The 19,669-nt window shown below is 39.5% G+C and overlaps 1 protein-coding gene across 1 annotated transcript in view; it reads right to left on the reverse strand.

Moving 5' to 3' along the window:
- SAPCD2 (suppressor APC domain containing 2) overlaps positions 1–19,669 on the reverse strand; it is a 127,008-nt gene that overhangs the window by 16,987 nt on the left and 90,352 nt on the right. Inside the window, exons 4-5 of the mRNA XM_053695555.1 lie at positions 9,659–9,757; positions 8,081–8,194 (exon numbers count right to left, since the gene is read on the reverse strand). Of these exons, the coding sequence (XP_053551530.1) occupies positions 8,081–8,194; positions 9,659–9,757 (213 nt within the window). The remainder of the gene's footprint in view (positions 1–8,080; positions 8,195–9,658; positions 9,758–19,669) is intronic.

Here is a 19,669-nt window from a genome sequence, read left to right on the forward strand (position 1 = left end):
ATGTGCCGATCTATATTGAGACACATTTTTTTTGGTATTTCCTTGAAACTTTTTTCGATATTTTCAGGATTTGTTTTTCCTTGGTATAGGCTGCCATCTAGTGACAGTTTACAGTAGTTTCTCTACTGAGGATATTTTTTATTTCTTTAATTGTGGAAATCATTTTTTGTCTAGATGTATGCTAAATATTTTATAAGCTTCGGCTCTGCTTATTTTATCCTTGGTGGCTATGTATACATAATAAAAAAAATGTAGGGATTTTTACCCCTATTCTTTTCAATAAAAGCATATTCTGGAGATTATATAAGCCTTAGGGCTTATCTTTTCTTTGACTAATATGCATATTAAAAGGTTATTAGGGAATATTTTCTTTTGATTATTTTTCCCCAGCATATATATTTCTACATAGTTGCTCTTTGTTTATCCGCTCTGTACAGGAATTAGTGTATTGATTTCTCTCATGTTGAGAGGATTTTTTTTATCTTCCATTCATGTTTATTTGTCAGGATGCCAGGAATCAGACTGAGACAAGAAGTGCAAAAATAATCACACCTTTATTAATAGCAAAAAATAATAAAAAGTCCACAAGTCGAATAAGAAGCCAGGAATCAAAACCTGAGCTGGTAGTCAGACAAGCCGAGTCAGGAGCCAAAGCGAATAGTCAGATGAGCCGGAATCAGGAACAAGGAGAACAGAGTCAGGAACAAGCCAGGGATCAGGGACCAGGAGGGACGTCAGACAGCCAGGTAATACACAGGAGCTCTCACAAACAGGTCTGAGACAACACAAGTGCAAGGCATACTGAACAGAGGCCCTTTAAATAATAAGTGATGACATCACAATTCTGAGACTGCATCCTGTCTCACACGGATGATGTACACCAGTCTGGCCATAAAAGGAAGTGCAGGAAATGAGCAGCATCACACAGTATGCACCAGAGTCAGCAAGAGAGGTGAGTAAAATGGCTGCCAGCAGCACATGGCAAACAAAACAGGGAAAAAACCCTGACATTATTATCCTATTTTCTGTAGGGGGTCTCATGTATCACAATCAAAGTGTTATTAGGACACTTATTTTTCTATATTTTATTTATAGAATTCTATGTTCTCTTATCCCTCATATTGAGGTGATTATTGCTCATGTCTGGAACATGAATGGGTTCTGTATCATACTCTCTTTCTTAGTGTTTCTTTGGACACTAATTTATTTATATTTCCATGTTTTTATTTATAGGAATACAATATTTTTATTCCCTCATATTGAGGTGACTATTGCTAATGTTTTTGATCTGTATGTTTTCATGTAGCATACTCAAGGATATTCTAGCAGGACCCGGTGGCTTACAGATTAACTGTCTTTGGTCCTGTTCTGGCGGAATCATTTCCACGGTTTTTGGTGGAAATGGGGCCTTCCTGCCTCTGGACTGGGAGGGTGGAAGCAGGGTGCTAATTTGTCCCGCATTCTGTCTTTTCTTCAGGAGGGCCTGGAACAGAACTTGTCAGTCTGTTCTCTGAAAGGTCAGGTTTCTGCCCTTTCGATTCTTTGTCTGGGGGACTTGCCAGATATTCAATACTTTGTTCAGGCTTTGATCAAGATCAGGCCTGTATCTAATTGGTTGCTCCTCAATGGAGCCTTATTCTTCTTCTTAGGGTCCTGCAGCAGGCTCCGTTTAAGCCTCTGCACTCTGTTGATATTAATCTTTTTTCCGGGGAACTTTTCAGCGCTTTCTACTCTGCAGTGTGATTCGCCTTCATTATTGTTCATGCGGATAAGTCTGTCCTTCGTACCCAATTAGGTTTTCCTCCTAAGGTGGTATCGTACCGCGATATTACTCAGGAACTTGTCTTGCCTTCGTTCTGTCCTAATACTTTTTTATCAGAAGAAATGTTTGATTCTCAACCTTGATGTTGTGCATGCCCTGAGATTTTATTTGCAGGCAACTAAAGATCTTCCTCAATCTACTGCCTTTTTTGTTTTATTCTCAGATTATCAGAAGAGCCAGTAGGCTACTACTTTTACTATTCTTTTGGCTGAGAAGTGGTATCCGGGTGGCATGTGAGACAGCTGGCCAACAGCCTTCTGAGAGAATCTCTGTTCTTTCCACTAGAACTGTCACCTCTTCATGGACTTTTAAAGATGAGGCCTCTGTGTAACATTTTTGCAGGGTTCTCCGAGTCCTCGTTGCATTCTTTTTATAAATAAAAAAATAATATATATATATTTTTGATGGTTTTGCCTCAGCTGAGGCTTATTTTGGGAGGAGAGTTCTTCGAGCGGTGATGCCTTCTGTTTAAGTTCGCCTGTCTTGTGTATCCCTCCGTTCTTTTCTGTGTCCTCTAGCTTGGGTATTAGTTCCCACTAGTAATTAGAATGGATTCATGGACTCTCCATGCCATTGGAAAGAAAACAAAATTTATGCTTACCTGATAAATTATTTTCTTTCCTGGAATGGAGAGTCCACGACCCGCCCTTAATATATTTTAAAAACAGCTTTTGCCATTTTCTAAACTTCAGGCACCTCTATACCCTTTAGGTCCTCTACTCTTTCCATATTTACTCTGCTGAATGACTGGGAATTGTGGGAAGTGGGAGGATACTTAAAGCTTTGCTGGGTGTTCTTTGCCTCCACCTGGTGGCCAGGAGTTGAATTACCACTAGTAATTGAATGGATTCATGGACTCTCCATGCCAGGAAAGAAAATAATTTATCAGGTAAGCATAAATTTCATTTTTCTGCGAGCTAACAGTTTGAACTGTTCTCCAATCAGTGCTCTATCCTTATGGCACTTTTATTGTAGCTAGAGCACTGATTGGAGAAAAGTTCAATTTTACCATCACTTTTAGCTAAAATTACTAATATTAAAAATGTTAATTGCAAAAATGATCATTAAATACATTTTTGTTAAATTACGCAACTAATTTGTACTTTGGATAGCAGAAAATGATAATATTATACCGATTGCCCCTCAGGCTACTTCATAATGCCACACGGCTGGCAACATTTTCTGTGGAGAACATTGCTGACCCAGGGGTGACTGCATTTATAAGGTGTCTGTCTCTTTTGTTGGATGCCCAATAAAAGACAGATTCATTTTGGAGTGCTGCTGTTTCATTGGATATTACTTGTGGTTGGAGGGTCGTGGTGCAGAGGGCCTGGATAGCGCTGCCCCCATTTATTGTAACGCAGGTGCTGGACATTGTTATTTCAGGTGTTCTATCAGAACAGCGAACTTAACAGACTAGCAAACGTTCAGTCAGCTGTCTGATAAGAAAAACATAATTTATTCTTACCTGGTAAATGTATTTCTTGACACGGTGAGTCCACTTTTCATCTTAATTACTCTTGGGAATATCACTCCTGACCACTCCTGACCAGCAGGAGGCTGCAAAGAGCACCACAGCAAAAGTTGTTAAATACCCACAATACCCAGTCATTCGACCAAAGGGAAAGGAAGTCATCTAAGGTGCAGAGGTGCCTGAAGTTTATAGAAAAGCAAACTGTCTGAAAAACAGGGGGCGGGCTCTGGACTCACCGTATCAAGAAATAAATAAATTTATCAGGTAAGAATAAATTATGTTTTCTTTCTAATGACATGGTGAGTCCACGGATCATCATCAATTACTGTTGGGAACCAATACCCAAGCTAGAGGACACAGATGATAAGGGAGGGACAAGACAGGTAACCTAAACCAAGGAAAGAAAGGAGAGTATAGTCTCCATCTTAAAGGATGGTACTCTGAGAAACTTGTTTAGGCACTTCAGGTCTAAGATTGGCCTGAAAGTTCCCTCCTTTTTGGGAACTACGAACAGATTCAATTAAAATTCCAGACCCTGTCCTGTGGAGGGACTGGAACCATAACCCCCAGAGCGGCAAGGTCCTTGACACAATGTAAGAACGCCTCTCTTTATCTAGTCTGGAGAGGAGAAACCTGCCTCTGGGAGGAAAGGTCTTGAATTCTATTTTATATCCCTGGGAGACGGCTGTCCACCGTCCAGGGATCCAGAACATCTCTTATCCAAGCTTGAGAAAAAAAAAAAGAGTCTGCCCCCTACTGGATCCGCTCCCGGATTGGGGGCCGACCCTTCATGCTGACTTGGAGTCAGCTGCGGGCTTTTTAGACTGCTTCCCCTTATTCCAAGACTGACTAGGCTTCCAGGAAGACTTGGCTTGATCTTGTTTGGAGGAGGGCTTGCCTCTAAAGTTACGAAAGGATCGAAAATTACTCTGATGCCCTTTCTGCTTATTCTTCTTATCCTGAGGAAGAAAAGAACCCTTCCCTCCTGTAATATCCGAGATAATTTCAGCCGAACAAGGTCTTACCCTTGTATGGGATCGCCAAGAGCTTGGACTTGAAACATCCGCAGACCAGGACTTCAACCACAGGGCTCTGCGAGCTAGGACTGGCAAAACCAGAAATTTTTGCTCCCAGTTTAATTACTTGTAAGGAAGCATCCATAATAAAGGAATTGGCTAATTTAAGGGCCTTAATCCTGTCCTGGATCTCCTCAAGAGGAGTATCTGTCTGAAGAGACTCAGACAACACATCGAACCAGAAAGCTGCAGCGCTGGTCACAGCGGCAATACACACCGCAGGCTGCCATTGGAGACCCTGGTGAACCTCCTTGTACCTTAGGAACCGTCTGCCACAACTCCTTAATGGAATACGCTATAGGAAACATCTTCTTGAAAATAGGAGATGGAGATGAGGGAATACCAGGTCTCTCCCACTCCCGTGCAATAATCTCTGTAGCACGGTCTCATACTGGAAAAACCTCCACCGCAGAGGGAACATCAAAATACTTGTTCAGCTTACTAGATTTTTTTAGGGTTGACTATGACAGTCGTATCAGAGTTGTCCAAAGTAGCCAAAACCTCCTTAAGTAATAAGCAAAGGTGTTCTAGCTTAAATCTGAAGGATACAACTTCAGCATCAGAAGAAGCAATTAAACTATCTGAGTCTGAGATTTCACCCTCAGATGCTACCAACGTGTCTTCTTCCTCAGACCTTTGAGAAAAGACACCCTGGGTAGCCACAACTTGATCAGAAACCTTACTCACTGATTCCTTTTACGTCCTCCCTGAAGCATGGGGAAAGCGAACAATACCTCAGATACCGCAGAGAATACCTGGGTAGCAATATCCTGCAAAGAAAATCCTACCGGATTGTGAGAGGAAACGCATGGCACTGCATGTGGAGACTGAAAAGGTTGGGGCGCTTGAAGAGAAAGCTGCGGCATATCTGCTGCAGGAGACACCTGAACAGCATCCGCCTGAGCTAATGGTGGCTCATGTTCAAACATTTTAGCTCTATAACTTAAAGTTCTCTCAATGCATGAGGAACAAAACGGAACTGGAGGTTCCACCTGGGCAACAAAACACAACTGGCAAGCAATCACTTGTAAAACCTCTTGATCCATCCTTTGCAATAATGATGATAAAAAGCAAATAAAATAAAAAGGTTTCATTTCAACCAAAATAAAAGTATTGCACATTTAAATAATGATTAACACTGTTTAAACGTTAGCAAACAAGAAATGAAATAACCCCAGGCAACCTAAACACATCAGCAGCTTTACTGAGGTGCCTACCTGTCCTGCAGCCTTTAGAACTAACTTCCCTTCACAGATGAACCGATCCGGACCTGCGACAGCAGCGCAATTTAGAGACACACCGGTGCAGCTGACAACTGCGTCACAACTCCACAGCCGGTCTCCAAACAGTCGCAACTAAAAGCGCACCAAAGGAGAGAGAACCGCCCTGTATGTACGGAGCTGTCCCGGTGGGCCAATTCTCTTAACTGCCTATAACTCAGCTTGCGCAAGTGAAGCAGACATGCCACTACAAAAACAAAGTACAGTCTGTATGTAAAACGGAACTTACTGAGCCACTAATATTAGAATGGCACCTCACAGTCTCAATGCCCGCAATACTGCCTGATTAACCCCTTACATAAAGGTTAATAAACGTCCCATTATGTTAAAAACAGCCCTTAGCTGCTAAAGTGCCAGATTCTCCTTACAAAGAAAAAATAAATAGCACTTACCTGAATAAATGCTGTCCGGCATCAAGACAGCTCACCTAGTTTGAGAGGGTGCAGCACCTCACATGGACCTGTGAAGAAAGAATGAATCTGAGTAACCTTACTCATGCTTTCTGAATAGGGCATCAAAATCCTGGGAAAATGCAGTAAGGATTGTACCACACAAGTTCCCAAGTGCTCAAAAGCCACCACTGCCCTACTGAAGAAACTAACATGGACCAAGGCTAGACCCCTAAAAGATCAGAGTAAACCTACTCTGCTTTTAAAATAATAAAATCTTGATTGAAGAAGACTTCTCATCAGACACATAAAACTTCACCTCCTCCTTGCACTACAGGCAAAGAGAATGAGGATTGTGGGTAGGGAAGTGATACTTATCAGCTTTGATGTGATACCCTTTGCCGCCTCCTGCTGGCCAGGAGTGATATTCCCAACAGTAATTGATGATGATCCGTGGACTCACAGTGTCATTAGAAAGAAATAAGCACAGCACATGTGCTCCACTTCCTCATAGCATTCCAATCAAGGTACGTAACCACTCATCAGATTCTTGGATGGTGGCGCCGCGTGCACTAACAAAAACCATCAGATTGTTGGACAGTCCAACAACAATCTGATGGCTGCTGTTAGTGGTCTGATATGCTTGCTATTACCGGAGCATGGAGAGAACCAGTGAGGATTGGGCATGTACCAAGTGTAATAGATGGGGTATTGTTCCATCCTAGTGCCCGTACCTGCCCCGCAGGTCAGAACCTCTCCCCGCTCCTGCGCAGGGATCTGCCCCATCAGGTATATGCATTTGAATCACTTTGCTCCTGGCCACTTATTTACTAGACTAAGTACATTTGCCTCTTTTCCTTGTCACACTTACTCTGCTGCCAGTATTCGTGATATATTTATCTCTTGTACTTTATAACCCATCTATTGCACTTGGTACATACCCAATCTTCACTGGTCCTCTCCATGTTCTGGTAATAGCAAACTTATCAGACCAGTAACAAAAAGCCAATCAGATTGTTTTTTTCGACTGTCCAACAATCTGATGGCTGTTAGTGCAAGGCCACCAAGAATCTGATGAGTGGTGACGTACCTTTGTTGGAATGCTAAGAGGAAGTGGAGCGCATGCGCAGTGCATATTTCTTATCAGACAGCAGACATAACGTCACTTCCGTTAGTCTGATAAGTTTGCTCTTCTGATAGAACACAGGCAGTAACAAATCACAGTATCTAATCTACAGACAGTAGTGGTGATGTGGATTCACAAGTGTAATCGTGAAGAGAAAGAATGTGTTGTACTGCAGGAGACAGAGAAGTTAAGGTGGATAATCTATAAAACACCAATCAAGACAACATATTAAATTACCAAACAATTTAATAGGTTTCTTTAATTCTACATAATTAAAGGGACACTCAAGTCAAAATTAAAACTTTTATGATTCAGATAGAGCAGCAAATTTAAACAATTGTCCAATTTACTTCCATTAACAAAATGTGCAGTCCTTTTATATTTACACTTTTTGAGTCACCAGCTCCTACTGAGCATGTGCAAGAATTCACAGTATATACGTATATGCATTTGTTATTGGCTGATAACTGTCACATGATACAGGGGGAGTGGAAATAAACATAACTTTGAAATTTGTCAGAAAAGAAAATCTACTACTCATTTGAAGTTCAGACTAAGTGCTATTGCATTGTCTTTTTATTATGCATTTGCTGATCCTTTAAATGGAAGGCACAAATATAAAACCACTAGCACATTCAGTTACATTCATACACAAAGAGTAATAGCACAAATACTTTACATCAGTGCATTAGTTACACGTTTTAAAAACAAACAAGTTGGACACAGACATTTTCCATAAACTCTTTGAAGACATGTGACGTCGGACAGACAAACAGACACGTTATTGTGATAAATCTGCTCACATATTGATGTTGTATAAATATACAAACAGAATGATTGGATATACTGTATGGGAGGTTCTTTGTATCCATGTGCAGAGAAGTCGGGCGATAAGCACACAGTGCTGTCATACCTTGGTTAGCAGACGGTTCTGTTCCTTCAGCATGGTCACAGCTTGTTGTTGCCCTCCTGATACCACCGCTGATGCCGTACTTGTTGCAAGAGCGGATGGAGAGGATAAGCCGGCCTAAAGGATGGAGCAAGAAAAAATTATAATACAGTTACTGCATGTAAGAGACACTACCAGGGCTGCCATCAGAGGGTGAAAGGGGTGACTCCTGTCAGGGGCCCACCGGGTCAGGGGGCCCCATGAGGAGAGCAAAACTATTTTTAATTTTTTTTTTTACATTTTGGCAGCCACCAGAGGACGCTACAGCAGAGTGCTATTGAGCGTGGGACATGTCATTACAAGGAGTAAAGAATTAGCATTTGTGAGGATTTCTGAGTGTGCACTAAACCACTATGCACAGTGCGAGACAGACTAGGCACTTCAGTTTTTACAGTGTTTGCCTGCGTCAGATGGCAGATCACTTTCATTAGCAGAAGAGGTAGGACTTACTTAGTAATATTTTTTTATTTCTTTTTGCAATTTCGGATTGTAACTTCAGTGTGATAGTTGTAAGGAGGGGCCAGGGGTCCATAAAAACACTTTTTTTTTTTTAGCAATATGCAGCAGTTTATTTATGATTATTTGACAATGCTGTAGAAATTCTATATTTAAAACCATGCAGAAATTTTTCTCCTCAATACACAAATGGTAGGTGCCTTTTTGGAAGATATTATATCTTATCAATATATATATATTTTTAATTACACTCAAGTTTACTGCCCCTTTATGCAATGACTTTTCAGATGCCTGGAGGCATTTTATACATAAGTATAGCTGACAGATGGGAACATTTGTACACTAGATTTGAAGTGATGTTCTCGGTTGGCGAAAATGGGGGGAAAACCCAAACATATGTCAATGTTTCAAAAGTGCTTTTCTTCATCTACCCATTCTGACAGATCATTAATGTACAATTTTTAATTCACAGAAGTATTTTTGTGTGCACATTTACAAATATGATTCTTTAAAAAGTGATCTATAAATATCTGCTATTTTTTTAATTATGCATGTCACACACTGTTGATTAAGGGGATGGCAATGTGCAGAAATTTTACCTCCTGTGAGTGTTTCTGTGGGTGTCTGTGTTTATATCTTTGTGATTTTGTTGGTGTCTCTATGAGTGCGTATTTTTTTCTGTGGGTCTCTCTGTGAGAGTGTGCGTGTATGTCTTTGTGCATTGTCTGTGGATGTCTCTGTGAGGGTGTGTGTCTGTGCATTTTCTGTGAGAGTGTGTGCGTATGGAGAGAGAGGGAAAAAAAAAAAAGAGAGGAAAAAAAAAAGAGAAAGAGGAAAACAAAAAAAAGAGAGGAAAAAAAAAAGAGAAAAAAAAAAAAAAAAAAAAAGAGAGAGAGAATGTCTGTGTTTTCTGTGGATGCCTCAGTGACATTCTAGGAGCCAGTTACTCCCCGGCTCCTGGGTTTGTCGTGCCCTGCACTATAGAATTTTGTCTCATGTCACCATGAACATGAGTCACTAGTATCAGACTATCAGTAGAATTTCAACATTCAGTGAGATGGCAGAGTGGCTTCCTGCTCGTCTTACCTTGCCAGGAGATATGAGGTCGCTTAGGCAGCGATTCACTTCCTGCAGTTTCGAAAGCCAAATATTCATGTTGCTGCAATGCCCCTCAGAAAAGTAATCCTGGAAGAGACAGATATAGAATGTTACAAGGAAAGGAATATAAACCAGAAAACATCAACTTAAAAGGAAATTTAAAAGGGACATGAGACAGAATTGGTTTTCTTTTGGGATTCAGACAGATCTTAGTAGTTGTTTTTTAAAAGTTTTAAATTTACTTCTATTATCAAATTTTCTTTATTCTCACTGTATTATTTGTTGAAGACATCCCTAGGAAAGCAGTGTGCACCCTTCCTATAGTATTACAGGAAAAAAAAAACCCACTGCTGCCATCTAGTGATCTTACAAGTGTATAACATTCTTGCAACACTGCTGCAATATATTGCTGCAGACACCTGCACGCTTCCGTGCCCATTTATCTACTTTTCAACCAAAAGATACCAAAAGAACAAGGTAAATTTGCTAAGAGAAGCAAATTAGAATCTTTTTTAAAATTGTATGCTCTATCAGAGGCATGAAAGAAAAATCTGGGCTTTCATATCCCTTTAATCTCAAAATAAAATTCCTGCTCTAAAACAAACAAAAAAAATGCAAATGTTTCTTGCAAAGTTAGTTAAAATGCTTATAAAACTATTTTATTTATACATTAGTAATGCAATGTTTAATTGTGAATATTTACTATACACATGCAAATAGGACTTGTTCTTGCGTCCTTAGCGTATATGATGCTAAATTTGCTTACTTTATTGTGGCAAGCAACAGATTTTTATTTTAACGTAAAAGACAAGTTTTAGGTAATTCAAATAAAAAATAATAAGCACAAAACAAGGTGAATGTGCGATTCAAAAGCAAATAAGATGGGGGCGGAGCCTACAGCTGAAGCGGCAGGTTGTGTCTTAGAGGCGCTCCTAATTCGACTTTGTTTTTTTTAGCTATTTATTGTTTTATTTGAGACAAGTGGCATATCCAATACTACTGTACCCTTATGCCGTTATACTAAACGTGATACCGAAGTGTCTAGAGGCAAATCTCAAGTTCACCTACCATGCCTATGCTCTTCAGTTAGACCACGCGGCTGCCGTTTATGACAGTTCGTGGGTCCTGGGCTGCCGTAATTTATCCCCCCCCCCCCCCCCGGGAGACTGGGTTATTGTGCAGTGTATGTTACCAATACTCTGACCCTTCTGCCTTTTACATATTGCAAGTAGTACTTGAGATCTTCCATTCAACGGCCCTAAGGAATGGAGTATTATGTGAAAGAGACCATGGAATCTCAGAACAGATGGAAGACTGAAGTCTTGCGACTTCTAGAACATAACTTTAAAGAAATTGAGAAACGTCTGTATGTAATACTGACTGAAACGTTTAGTCCTACCCTATTATCTCTTAGCAGGCAAAGTACCCGAGATATCTCAGGGACAGCCAAGCCGACATTATATTAACTATAGTATCGATGACATCCTGGATAACTTGGAGAACAGTACAACTAGAGTCGATGTAAACTCTCAGGAGTTGCAGGGATCTTAGCGTGAGCTATCTCATGCCGATCTCAAGGAGACAGAGTACAGTGCCAGCCATGGAAGTTGGAAAAGGCTGGTAATTGATGACACACTGTTCGTACCGATTCACAGCTTACAGTTAATTCCATCTAATGGTGATTGCGAAGAGACTGAGCGCAGCGTCAGCCAGTGACTCAAAATTTGCCCAAAAGACCATGTGATTTTTAAAATGTTTTGCTATCCCTCAGTTTAAACAGAAATATAGAATTTGTTTTTACATTTGTTGCACATAGAACTAATTAACGGCAGATGGACTAGGCGACCTTAAAAGTTTCTCAGAGTTTCTTCTTTGAGAGATTAGAAGAGGTCCAGCAAGGACCTGGCTCACCATATGGCAGCTTTATCTGGATGCCAAGTTGACCATTCTACAGTCCGAAGAAGCTTGATCAGGAATGGCAGCAGCCAAGAAACCACTTTTTCGTAAGGGGAACAGGGTGAAAAGGCAAAGATATGCTAAAGCTCACAAAGATTAGAATGAAGATCAGTGGAAAAGAGTATTATGGAGTGACATTTTTGGGTCCAATATGTGAGAAGAGAGTTGGAGATGGAAGAATGAGTGCTTGTGGTCTTCAGTGAAACATGGTGTAGGGTCTGTCCTGGTTTGGGGCTGCATTTCTGCCAGTGGTATTGGTTATATTGTCCAAATTGATTTAATCATGAATGCTGAAAAGTACAGGCAGGTTTTAATTCATCATTCCTTTACTTCTGGAAAGCGCTGGATTGGGAGTGGTTTTATTTTTCAGCAAGATAACGATCCTAAGCACACTGCTAATGCAGTGAAATCATATTTGGAGAGAAAAACAGCTGATAAAACACTGACAGTCATGGACTGGCCTCCACAGAGCCCAGACCTGAATATTATAGAGGCAGTATGAGATCACCTGGACAGAGAAATAAATTATAGACAACATAAATCTAAAGAAGAAATCTGGGAAGTGCTGAAAGAAGCCTGGTATAATATACCAGAAAATTATTTCAGAAAACTTCAGGACAGTCTCCCCAAAAAGAGTTCAAGATGTGCTTAGTGCCAAGGGAGGTCACACTAAATACTGACTTTTTTCCTGAAGAAGCCATTTCTTTCATGTAATTGGCAAGAGTCCATGAGCCAGTGACGTATGGGATATACATTCCTACCAGGAGGGGCAAAGTTTCCCAAACCTCAAAATGCCTATAAATACACCCCCCACCACACCCACAATTCAGTTTTACAAACTTTGCCTCCTATGGAGGTGGTGAAGCAAGTTTGTGCTAGATTTCTACGTTGATATGCGCTTCTCAGCATGCTGAAGCCCGGTTCCTCTCAGAGTGCAGTGAATGACAGAGGGATGTGAAGGGAGTATTGCCTATTGAATGCAATGGTCATCCTAACGGGGATCTATTTCATAGGTTCTCTGTTATCGGTCGTAGAGATTCATCTCCTACCTCCCTTTTCAGATCGACAATATACTCTTATATACCATTACCTCTGCTGATTCTCGTTTCAGTACTGGTTTGGCTATCTGCTTTATGTAGATGAGTGTCTTTTGGTAAGTATGTTTTCCTTTATTAAGACACTCTCAGCTATGGTTTGGCACTTTATATGTAAAGTTCTAAATATAATGTTTGTACTTATATTTGCCATGATTCAGGTTTATCAGTATATTTCCTTTTTGCAGACTGTCCGTTTCATTTTGGGAAATGCACATAAAAATAAAAAAAAATTCTTACCTGAAATTTTCAAATTGACTTTCTTTTTCTAAATTGCGGGCTGTTAGGCACGCAGGTGCGCAAAATGCTATAATTTATTGCGTCATTCTTGGCGCAAGACTTTTTTGGCGCGAGAATTACGTTTGTTGACGTATTCTCGTCATTTCCTGCGTCTTAGTTGGCGCCGAGAATTTTCACGTAGTTGCGTCATCTATGACGCTTGTGTTTGTTGCAGACGTTTTTTGGCGCCAAAAATATTTTGTCAGTTGTGGGCGTCATACTTGGCGCCAGACTTTTGACATTATTTAAGTCTTCATTTATTTTTGCTTCTGGTTTCCAGAGGAAATTGATATTTTGCTTTTTATGTTTTTTTTTTCTCTTACATTTGCAAGATATCTCAAAACTGTTCCTGTATCAGAAAACACTGTTGGATTCCTGATGACTGATATCAGTCCTACCAAAGCTAAGTTAATTTATTTTAATGTTATGAATTTTTATCTTTAGCTATGGTTTGTAATAAGTTATCATGATAAACTTTTACATGCAGAGAAACTGTCCATCAGTATTAATGCACCGTCTGTTGCTACTCATTTAACATCTAATGTACTAGATATACCTGGGAATTTATAAGAATATTTTTCTGATTCTATTCAGAAGGCTTTGTCTGCCATCCGGCCTTCTAATAAAATGTAAAGGTCTTTTTTAAACTGCTCATTTAGTTGATGAATTTTCAAATGACTAACAACATACTGAATTATCCTTCTCTGGCGAGGATTTATCTGATTCAGAATATCCTTCATCAGATATTGACACTAACAAATCTACTTTTTTATTTTTAAATGGAGTACATTCGTTCTTTGTTGAAAAAGTGTTGATTTTATTGGATATTAAGGAGTCTAGTCCTTTTTAAGGCTAGCTATCATTTAAATTGTGTTTATTAACCTCCTGTGGTTACTTCAGATTTTTTTTTTCCAGTTCCTAATACTAGGGAATGGAATAGGCCTGGTACTTCTTTTTTTAAAAGAAAAAGAAAAATTGTATCCTTTGCCAGCAGTTTGGAGTTTTGGGAAAAGATCCCCAAAGTTAATGGGGCTATTCCTACTCTTGCTAAACGTACTACTATTCCTATGGAAAATAGTATTTATTTTAAAGATCCTTCAGATGGGAAACTTGTATCTTATCTAAGGAAAATTAATTTATTTTCAGGTCCTTTTCTCAGGCCTGCAATTTATTTGGCTGATGTTGCAGCTGTATCAACTTTTTTGTTGGAGATTTAGCGCAACAAGAAAGGATTCTGGTTTATCTAGTATTGTTCGCTTACTGCAACATACTATTCAGTTTCTGATGCCATTTTTTTGGTATCATCAAGATTGATGTTAGATCTATGTCTTTAGCTATTTTTAGCTACAAGAGTTTTGAGGCTTAAATCTTGGAATGCTGACATGACTTTTTAAGTCTAGATTGCTATCTCTTTCTTTCCAAGGTAATAAGGAGACCTTAGGGTAAATATAGAGCTTCTAAATAGTTTTCGTTCTTTTTGTCAAATAAGGAACAAAAATCTAATCCTTCCCTATGGAAACCTTCATTATATGGAATAAAACCAACTCATTTAAGAAACCAGCCCTAAGTCCGCATGAAGGTGCGACTCTCATTCCAGCTCAGCTGGTAGGGGGCAGATTAAGGTTTTTTTCAAGAATGTTTTGGATAAATTCGGTCCAAAATCAATGGTTTCAGAGTATTGTCTCTCAGGGGTTTCGAATAGGAATCTGAGTGAATCCTCCTGTGAGAAGATTTTTTTCTCTCACGCAATCCAGTTAAAGCTCAAGCTTTCCTGAAGTGTGTTTCAGACCTGGAGTTTCAGAAGGAAATTTCTTTCAGACAATTCTGGATCTGAAAATTTTGAATCGTTATGTAAGAGTACCAATTTTCAAATGGTGACTTTAAGGACTGTTCTGCCTTTTATTCAGCAAGGACATTTTAGGCCCACAATGGATTGCATGATGTATACCTTCATATTCCGAATCATTCAATCATTATCAGTTCCTGAGATTCTCTTTTCTAGACAAGCGTTACCAATTCATTGCTTTTCCATTTGGTCTAGCAACTGCTCAAAGAATCTTTTTTAAAGGTTCTTGGTGTCCTGCTTTATGGAAACCAGAGAGCAGGGTATTGCAGTGTTTCCTTATTTGGACGATATCTTGGTACTAGCTCAGTCTTTCTGTTCTGCAGAATCTCACACTAATCAACTAGTGTTTCTTAGGAAACATGGTTGGAGGATCAATTTTCCAAAAAGTTTCTTGACTCCACAGACAAAGGTCACCTTTTTAGGTTTTCAGATAGATTCAGTGTCCATGACTCTGTCTCTAACAGACAGGAGACGTTTGAAAGTGGTTGCAGCCTGTCGGCACCTTCAGTCTCAGTCATTCCCTTCAGTGGTTATGTGCATGGAAAATTTAGGTTTCATGACTGCAGCATTGGACACGATTCCCTTTGCTCGTTGTCACATGAGACCTCTCCAGCTTTGTTTGCTGAATCCATGGTGCAGGGATTATTCAAAGATATCACATTTAATATCCTTAAATCCCAATGTTTGATACTCTCTGACGTGGTGGTAAATCACCAGCATTTAGTTCAAGGGGCTTTTTTGTTCGGCTAACCTGGGCTATGATCTCTACAGATGCAAGTATTTCCGTTGGGGAGCTGTTTGGGGATCTCTAACAGCACAAGGGGTTTGGAAATCTCAAGAGGCGAGATTACCAATCAATATTTTAGAACTCCGTGCAATTCTCAGAGCTCTTCAGTTTTGGCCTCTGTTGAAGAGAGAACTGTTAATTTATTTTCAAACAGACAATATAACATACAGTAGCATTTGTCAATCAGCAGGGTGGGGACTCACAGTCCACAAGCTATGAAGAAGTATCGCGTATACTTGCTTTGGCGGAATCCAGCTCCTGTCTAATTTCTGCGCTGCATTTCCCAGGTATAGACATTGGGAGGCGGATTATCTCAGCGGTCAGATTTTACATCCTGGGGAGTTGTTCCTCCATCCAGTGTGTTTTCTCAAATTGTTCAGATATGGGATCTTCTACAGATACATCTGATGGCCTCTCATCTAAACAAGAGACTTCCCAGATGCCTGTCCAGGTTCAGGGATTTTCAGGCGGAAGCAGTGGGTGCGCTGACACTTCCTTGGTGTTATCAACCTGCTTATATTTTACTGCTTCTAGTTCTTCTTCCAAGAGTGATCTTCAGAATCATCATGGAACTATCGCTTGTGTTGCTGGTGGCTCCAGCAAGACCTCACAGATTTTGGTATGCGGGTCTTGTTCGGATGTCCAGTTGCCAACCTTGGCCACTTCTATTAAGGCCAGACCTACTGTTTCAAAGTCTGTTTTTCCATCAGATTTTCAAATCATAAAATTTGAAGGTATGGGAATTGATCGCTTAGTGCTAAGTCATAGAGGTTTCTCTGACTCAGTGATTAATACTATGCTATAAGCTTGTAAATCTGTCTCTTGAAAGATTTATTATCGAGTTTGGAAGACTTACATTTCATGGTGTTCTTCTCATAAATTCTTTTTGCATTCTTTTAGAGTTGCAAGAATTTTACAGTTTCTTCAGGATGGTTTGGATAAGGTTTTGTCTGCAAGTTCCTTGAATGGACAAATCTCTGCTCTGTTTTATTCACAGAAAGATTGCTAATCTTCCTGATATTCACTGTTTTGTTCAGGCTTTAGTTCGTATTAAGCCTGTCATTTTAATCAATTTCTCCTCCTTGGAGTCTTTAATTTGGTTTTGAAGGCTTTACAGGCTCTTCCGTTTGAGCCTATGCATTCTCTGGACATTAAAATTACTTTATTGGAAAGTATTGTTCCTTTTGGCCATCTCTTCTGCTAGAAGAGTTTCTCAATTATCTGCTCTTTCTTGTGAGTTTCCTTTTCTGATTTTTCATCAGGATAAGGCGGTTTGTGGACTTCGTTTAATTTTTTACCTAAAGTTGTGAACTCCAACAACATTAGTAGAGAAATTGTTGTCCCTTCTTTGTGTCCTAATCCTACGAATTTTCTGGAGAGATCCTTACATTCTTTGGATGTGGTAAGAGCTTTGAAATATTATGTTGAAGCTACTAAAGATTTCAGGAAGACTTCTAGTCTATTTGTTATCTTTTCTGGTTCTAGGAAAAGTCAAAAGGCTTCTGCCATTTTTTTGCCATCTTGGTTAAAGCTTTTGTTTCATCATGCTTATTTGGAGTCGGGTAAATTCCCGCCTCAGAGGGTTACGGCTCATTCTACTAGGTCAGTTTCTACTTCCTGGGCTTTTAAGAATGAAGCTTCTGTTGATCAGATTTGCAAAGCAGCAATTTGGTCTTCTTTGCATACTTTTTCTAAATTCTACCATTTTGATGTTTTCTCTTATTCAGAAGCAGTTTTTGGTAGAAAAATATTTCAGGCAGCAGTTTCAGTTTGATTCTTCTGCTTATATTTTCAGTTTTTTTCATTATAAAGATTAAAACTTTTGATTTGGGTTGTGGATTTATTTTTCAGCGGAATTGGCTGTCTTTATTTTTATCCCTCCCTCTCTAATGACTCTTGCGTGGAGTTCCACATCTTGGGTATTTGCTATCACATACGTCACTAGCTCATGGACTCTTGTCAATTACATGAAAGAAAACATAATTTATGTAAGAATTTACCTGATAAATTCATTTCTTTCATATTGGCAAGAGTCCATGAGACCCACCCTTTTTATGGTGGTTATGATTTTTTTGAATAAAGCACAATAATTCCAATTCCTTGTTGATGCTTTTGTTCCTTTCTTATCACCCCACTTCTTGGCTATTCGTTAAACTGAATTGTGGGTGTGGTGGGGGTGTATTTATAAGCATTTTGAGGTTTGGGAAACTTTGCCCCTCCAGGTAGGAATGTATATCCCATACGTCACTAGCTCATGGACTCTTGCCAATATGAAAGAAATTAAATTATCAGGTAAATTCTTACACAAATTATGTTTTTGTTCTGAAAATTGTGTTTTTTTATATTCTGTGTACCTATTACCTGTATTTTTCTGTTTGTATCTTAATAAAGAGACCGGAAAATAAATATGGATGGTCCTTAAAACTTTGCTAAAACAACAAATCTAATGGTGGCTTTGCATAGTAGTGTAGCTCAAGGAAGTGTGAGTTAGTACTTGTGAAACTAGTACTAAAGTGAAATTTAAAGTATCATGATTCAGATAAAGCATGCCATTAAAAAAATCTAACACACTTCCATTATATCACAAATCGCACTATATATATATATATATATATATATATATATATATATATATATATATATATATAGTGCTCAGTCTGAATCATGAAAGTTTCATTTTAACTTTAGTGTCCCTTTAAATATACTCTTTATATGTTTGTATTTAAAATAGCTGGTTTTGCTCATTGAACCCACCACACATTATTCGCAAGAACGTGTTCACCCAGATGAGCTGGCCCAACAAGATCAGCAGTCTTTCTTCTCTTACTTTCTTTATATAGAAGAACAATACTTGAGTATTGATTTTTTCATTAGGGGTAGTGGTTTCAATAAGCAAAAACATAAATTATGCTTACCAGATAATTTATTTTCCTTCTGTATAAGGAGAGTCCACAGCATCATTCCTTACTGTTCGGAAATACTGAACCTGGCCACCAGGAGGAGGCAAAGACACCCAGCCAAAGGCTTAAATACCTCTCCCACTTCCCCCATCCCCCAGTCATTCTGCTAAGGGAACAAGGAACAGTAGGAGAAATATCAGCGTATAAATGGTGCCAGAAGAAAAATATAAATTTAGAGGGCCGCCCATCGGAGAAGACGGGCGAAAATTAAATGATCTGCTAAGCATAATTTATGTTTTCCTTTTTAATATAAGGAGAGTCCACGGCTTCATTCCTTACTGTTGGGAAACTTATACCCAAGCTCTAGAGGACACTGAATGAAAACGGGAGGGACAAAAAGAGGCAGACCCTAATCGGAGGGCACCACAGCCTGCAAAACCTCTCCCCCGAAGGCTGCTTCAGCCGAAGCAAAAACTTCAAACTTGTAAAATTTAGAAAAAGTATGTAGGGAGGACCAGGTAGCCAGCTTACAAATCTGATCCATAGAGGCCTCGTTCTTAAAGGTCCAAGAGGAAGCCACTGCTCTAGTAGAATAAGCCGTAATTCTCTGAGGAGGATTATGTCCCGCTGTCTCATAAGCAAAGTGGATAACACTCCTTAACCAAAAACATAAGGAAGTCGAAGAGACCTTCTGACCCTTACGCTTCCCGGAATAGCCAACAAACCAGGAAGAAGTTTGTCTAAAATCCTTAGTAGCCTGAAGATAGAACTTCAAGGCGAGACCCACGTCCAAATTATGAAGAAAACGTTGTTTCGAAGGAGGAGGATTGGGACACAAGGAAGGAATCACAATCTCTTGATTGATGTTGCGATCTGACACGACCTTAGGAAGAAAACCTTACGTAGGACAGCCTTATCAGAATGGAACACCAGATAAGGAGGCTCACATTGCAAGGCGGCAATCTCAGAAATCACAGAAGCAATAGCCAGTAGAAAAAGAACCTTCCAGGACAACAATTTAATGTAAATTCCATGCAAAGGTTCAAAACGGAGCCCGTTACAAAACTTTAAGAACAAGATTCAAACTCCAAGGAGCAGCCTTAGATCTAAAAACAGGTCTGATCCTAATCAGAGCCT

This window comes from Bombina bombina, chromosome 12 (assembly GCF_027579735.1).
Source record: "Bombina bombina isolate aBomBom1 chromosome 12, aBomBom1.pri, whole genome shotgun sequence".
NCBI classification, from domain to species: domain Eukaryota; kingdom Metazoa; phylum Chordata; class Amphibia; order Anura; family Bombinatoridae; genus Bombina; species Bombina bombina.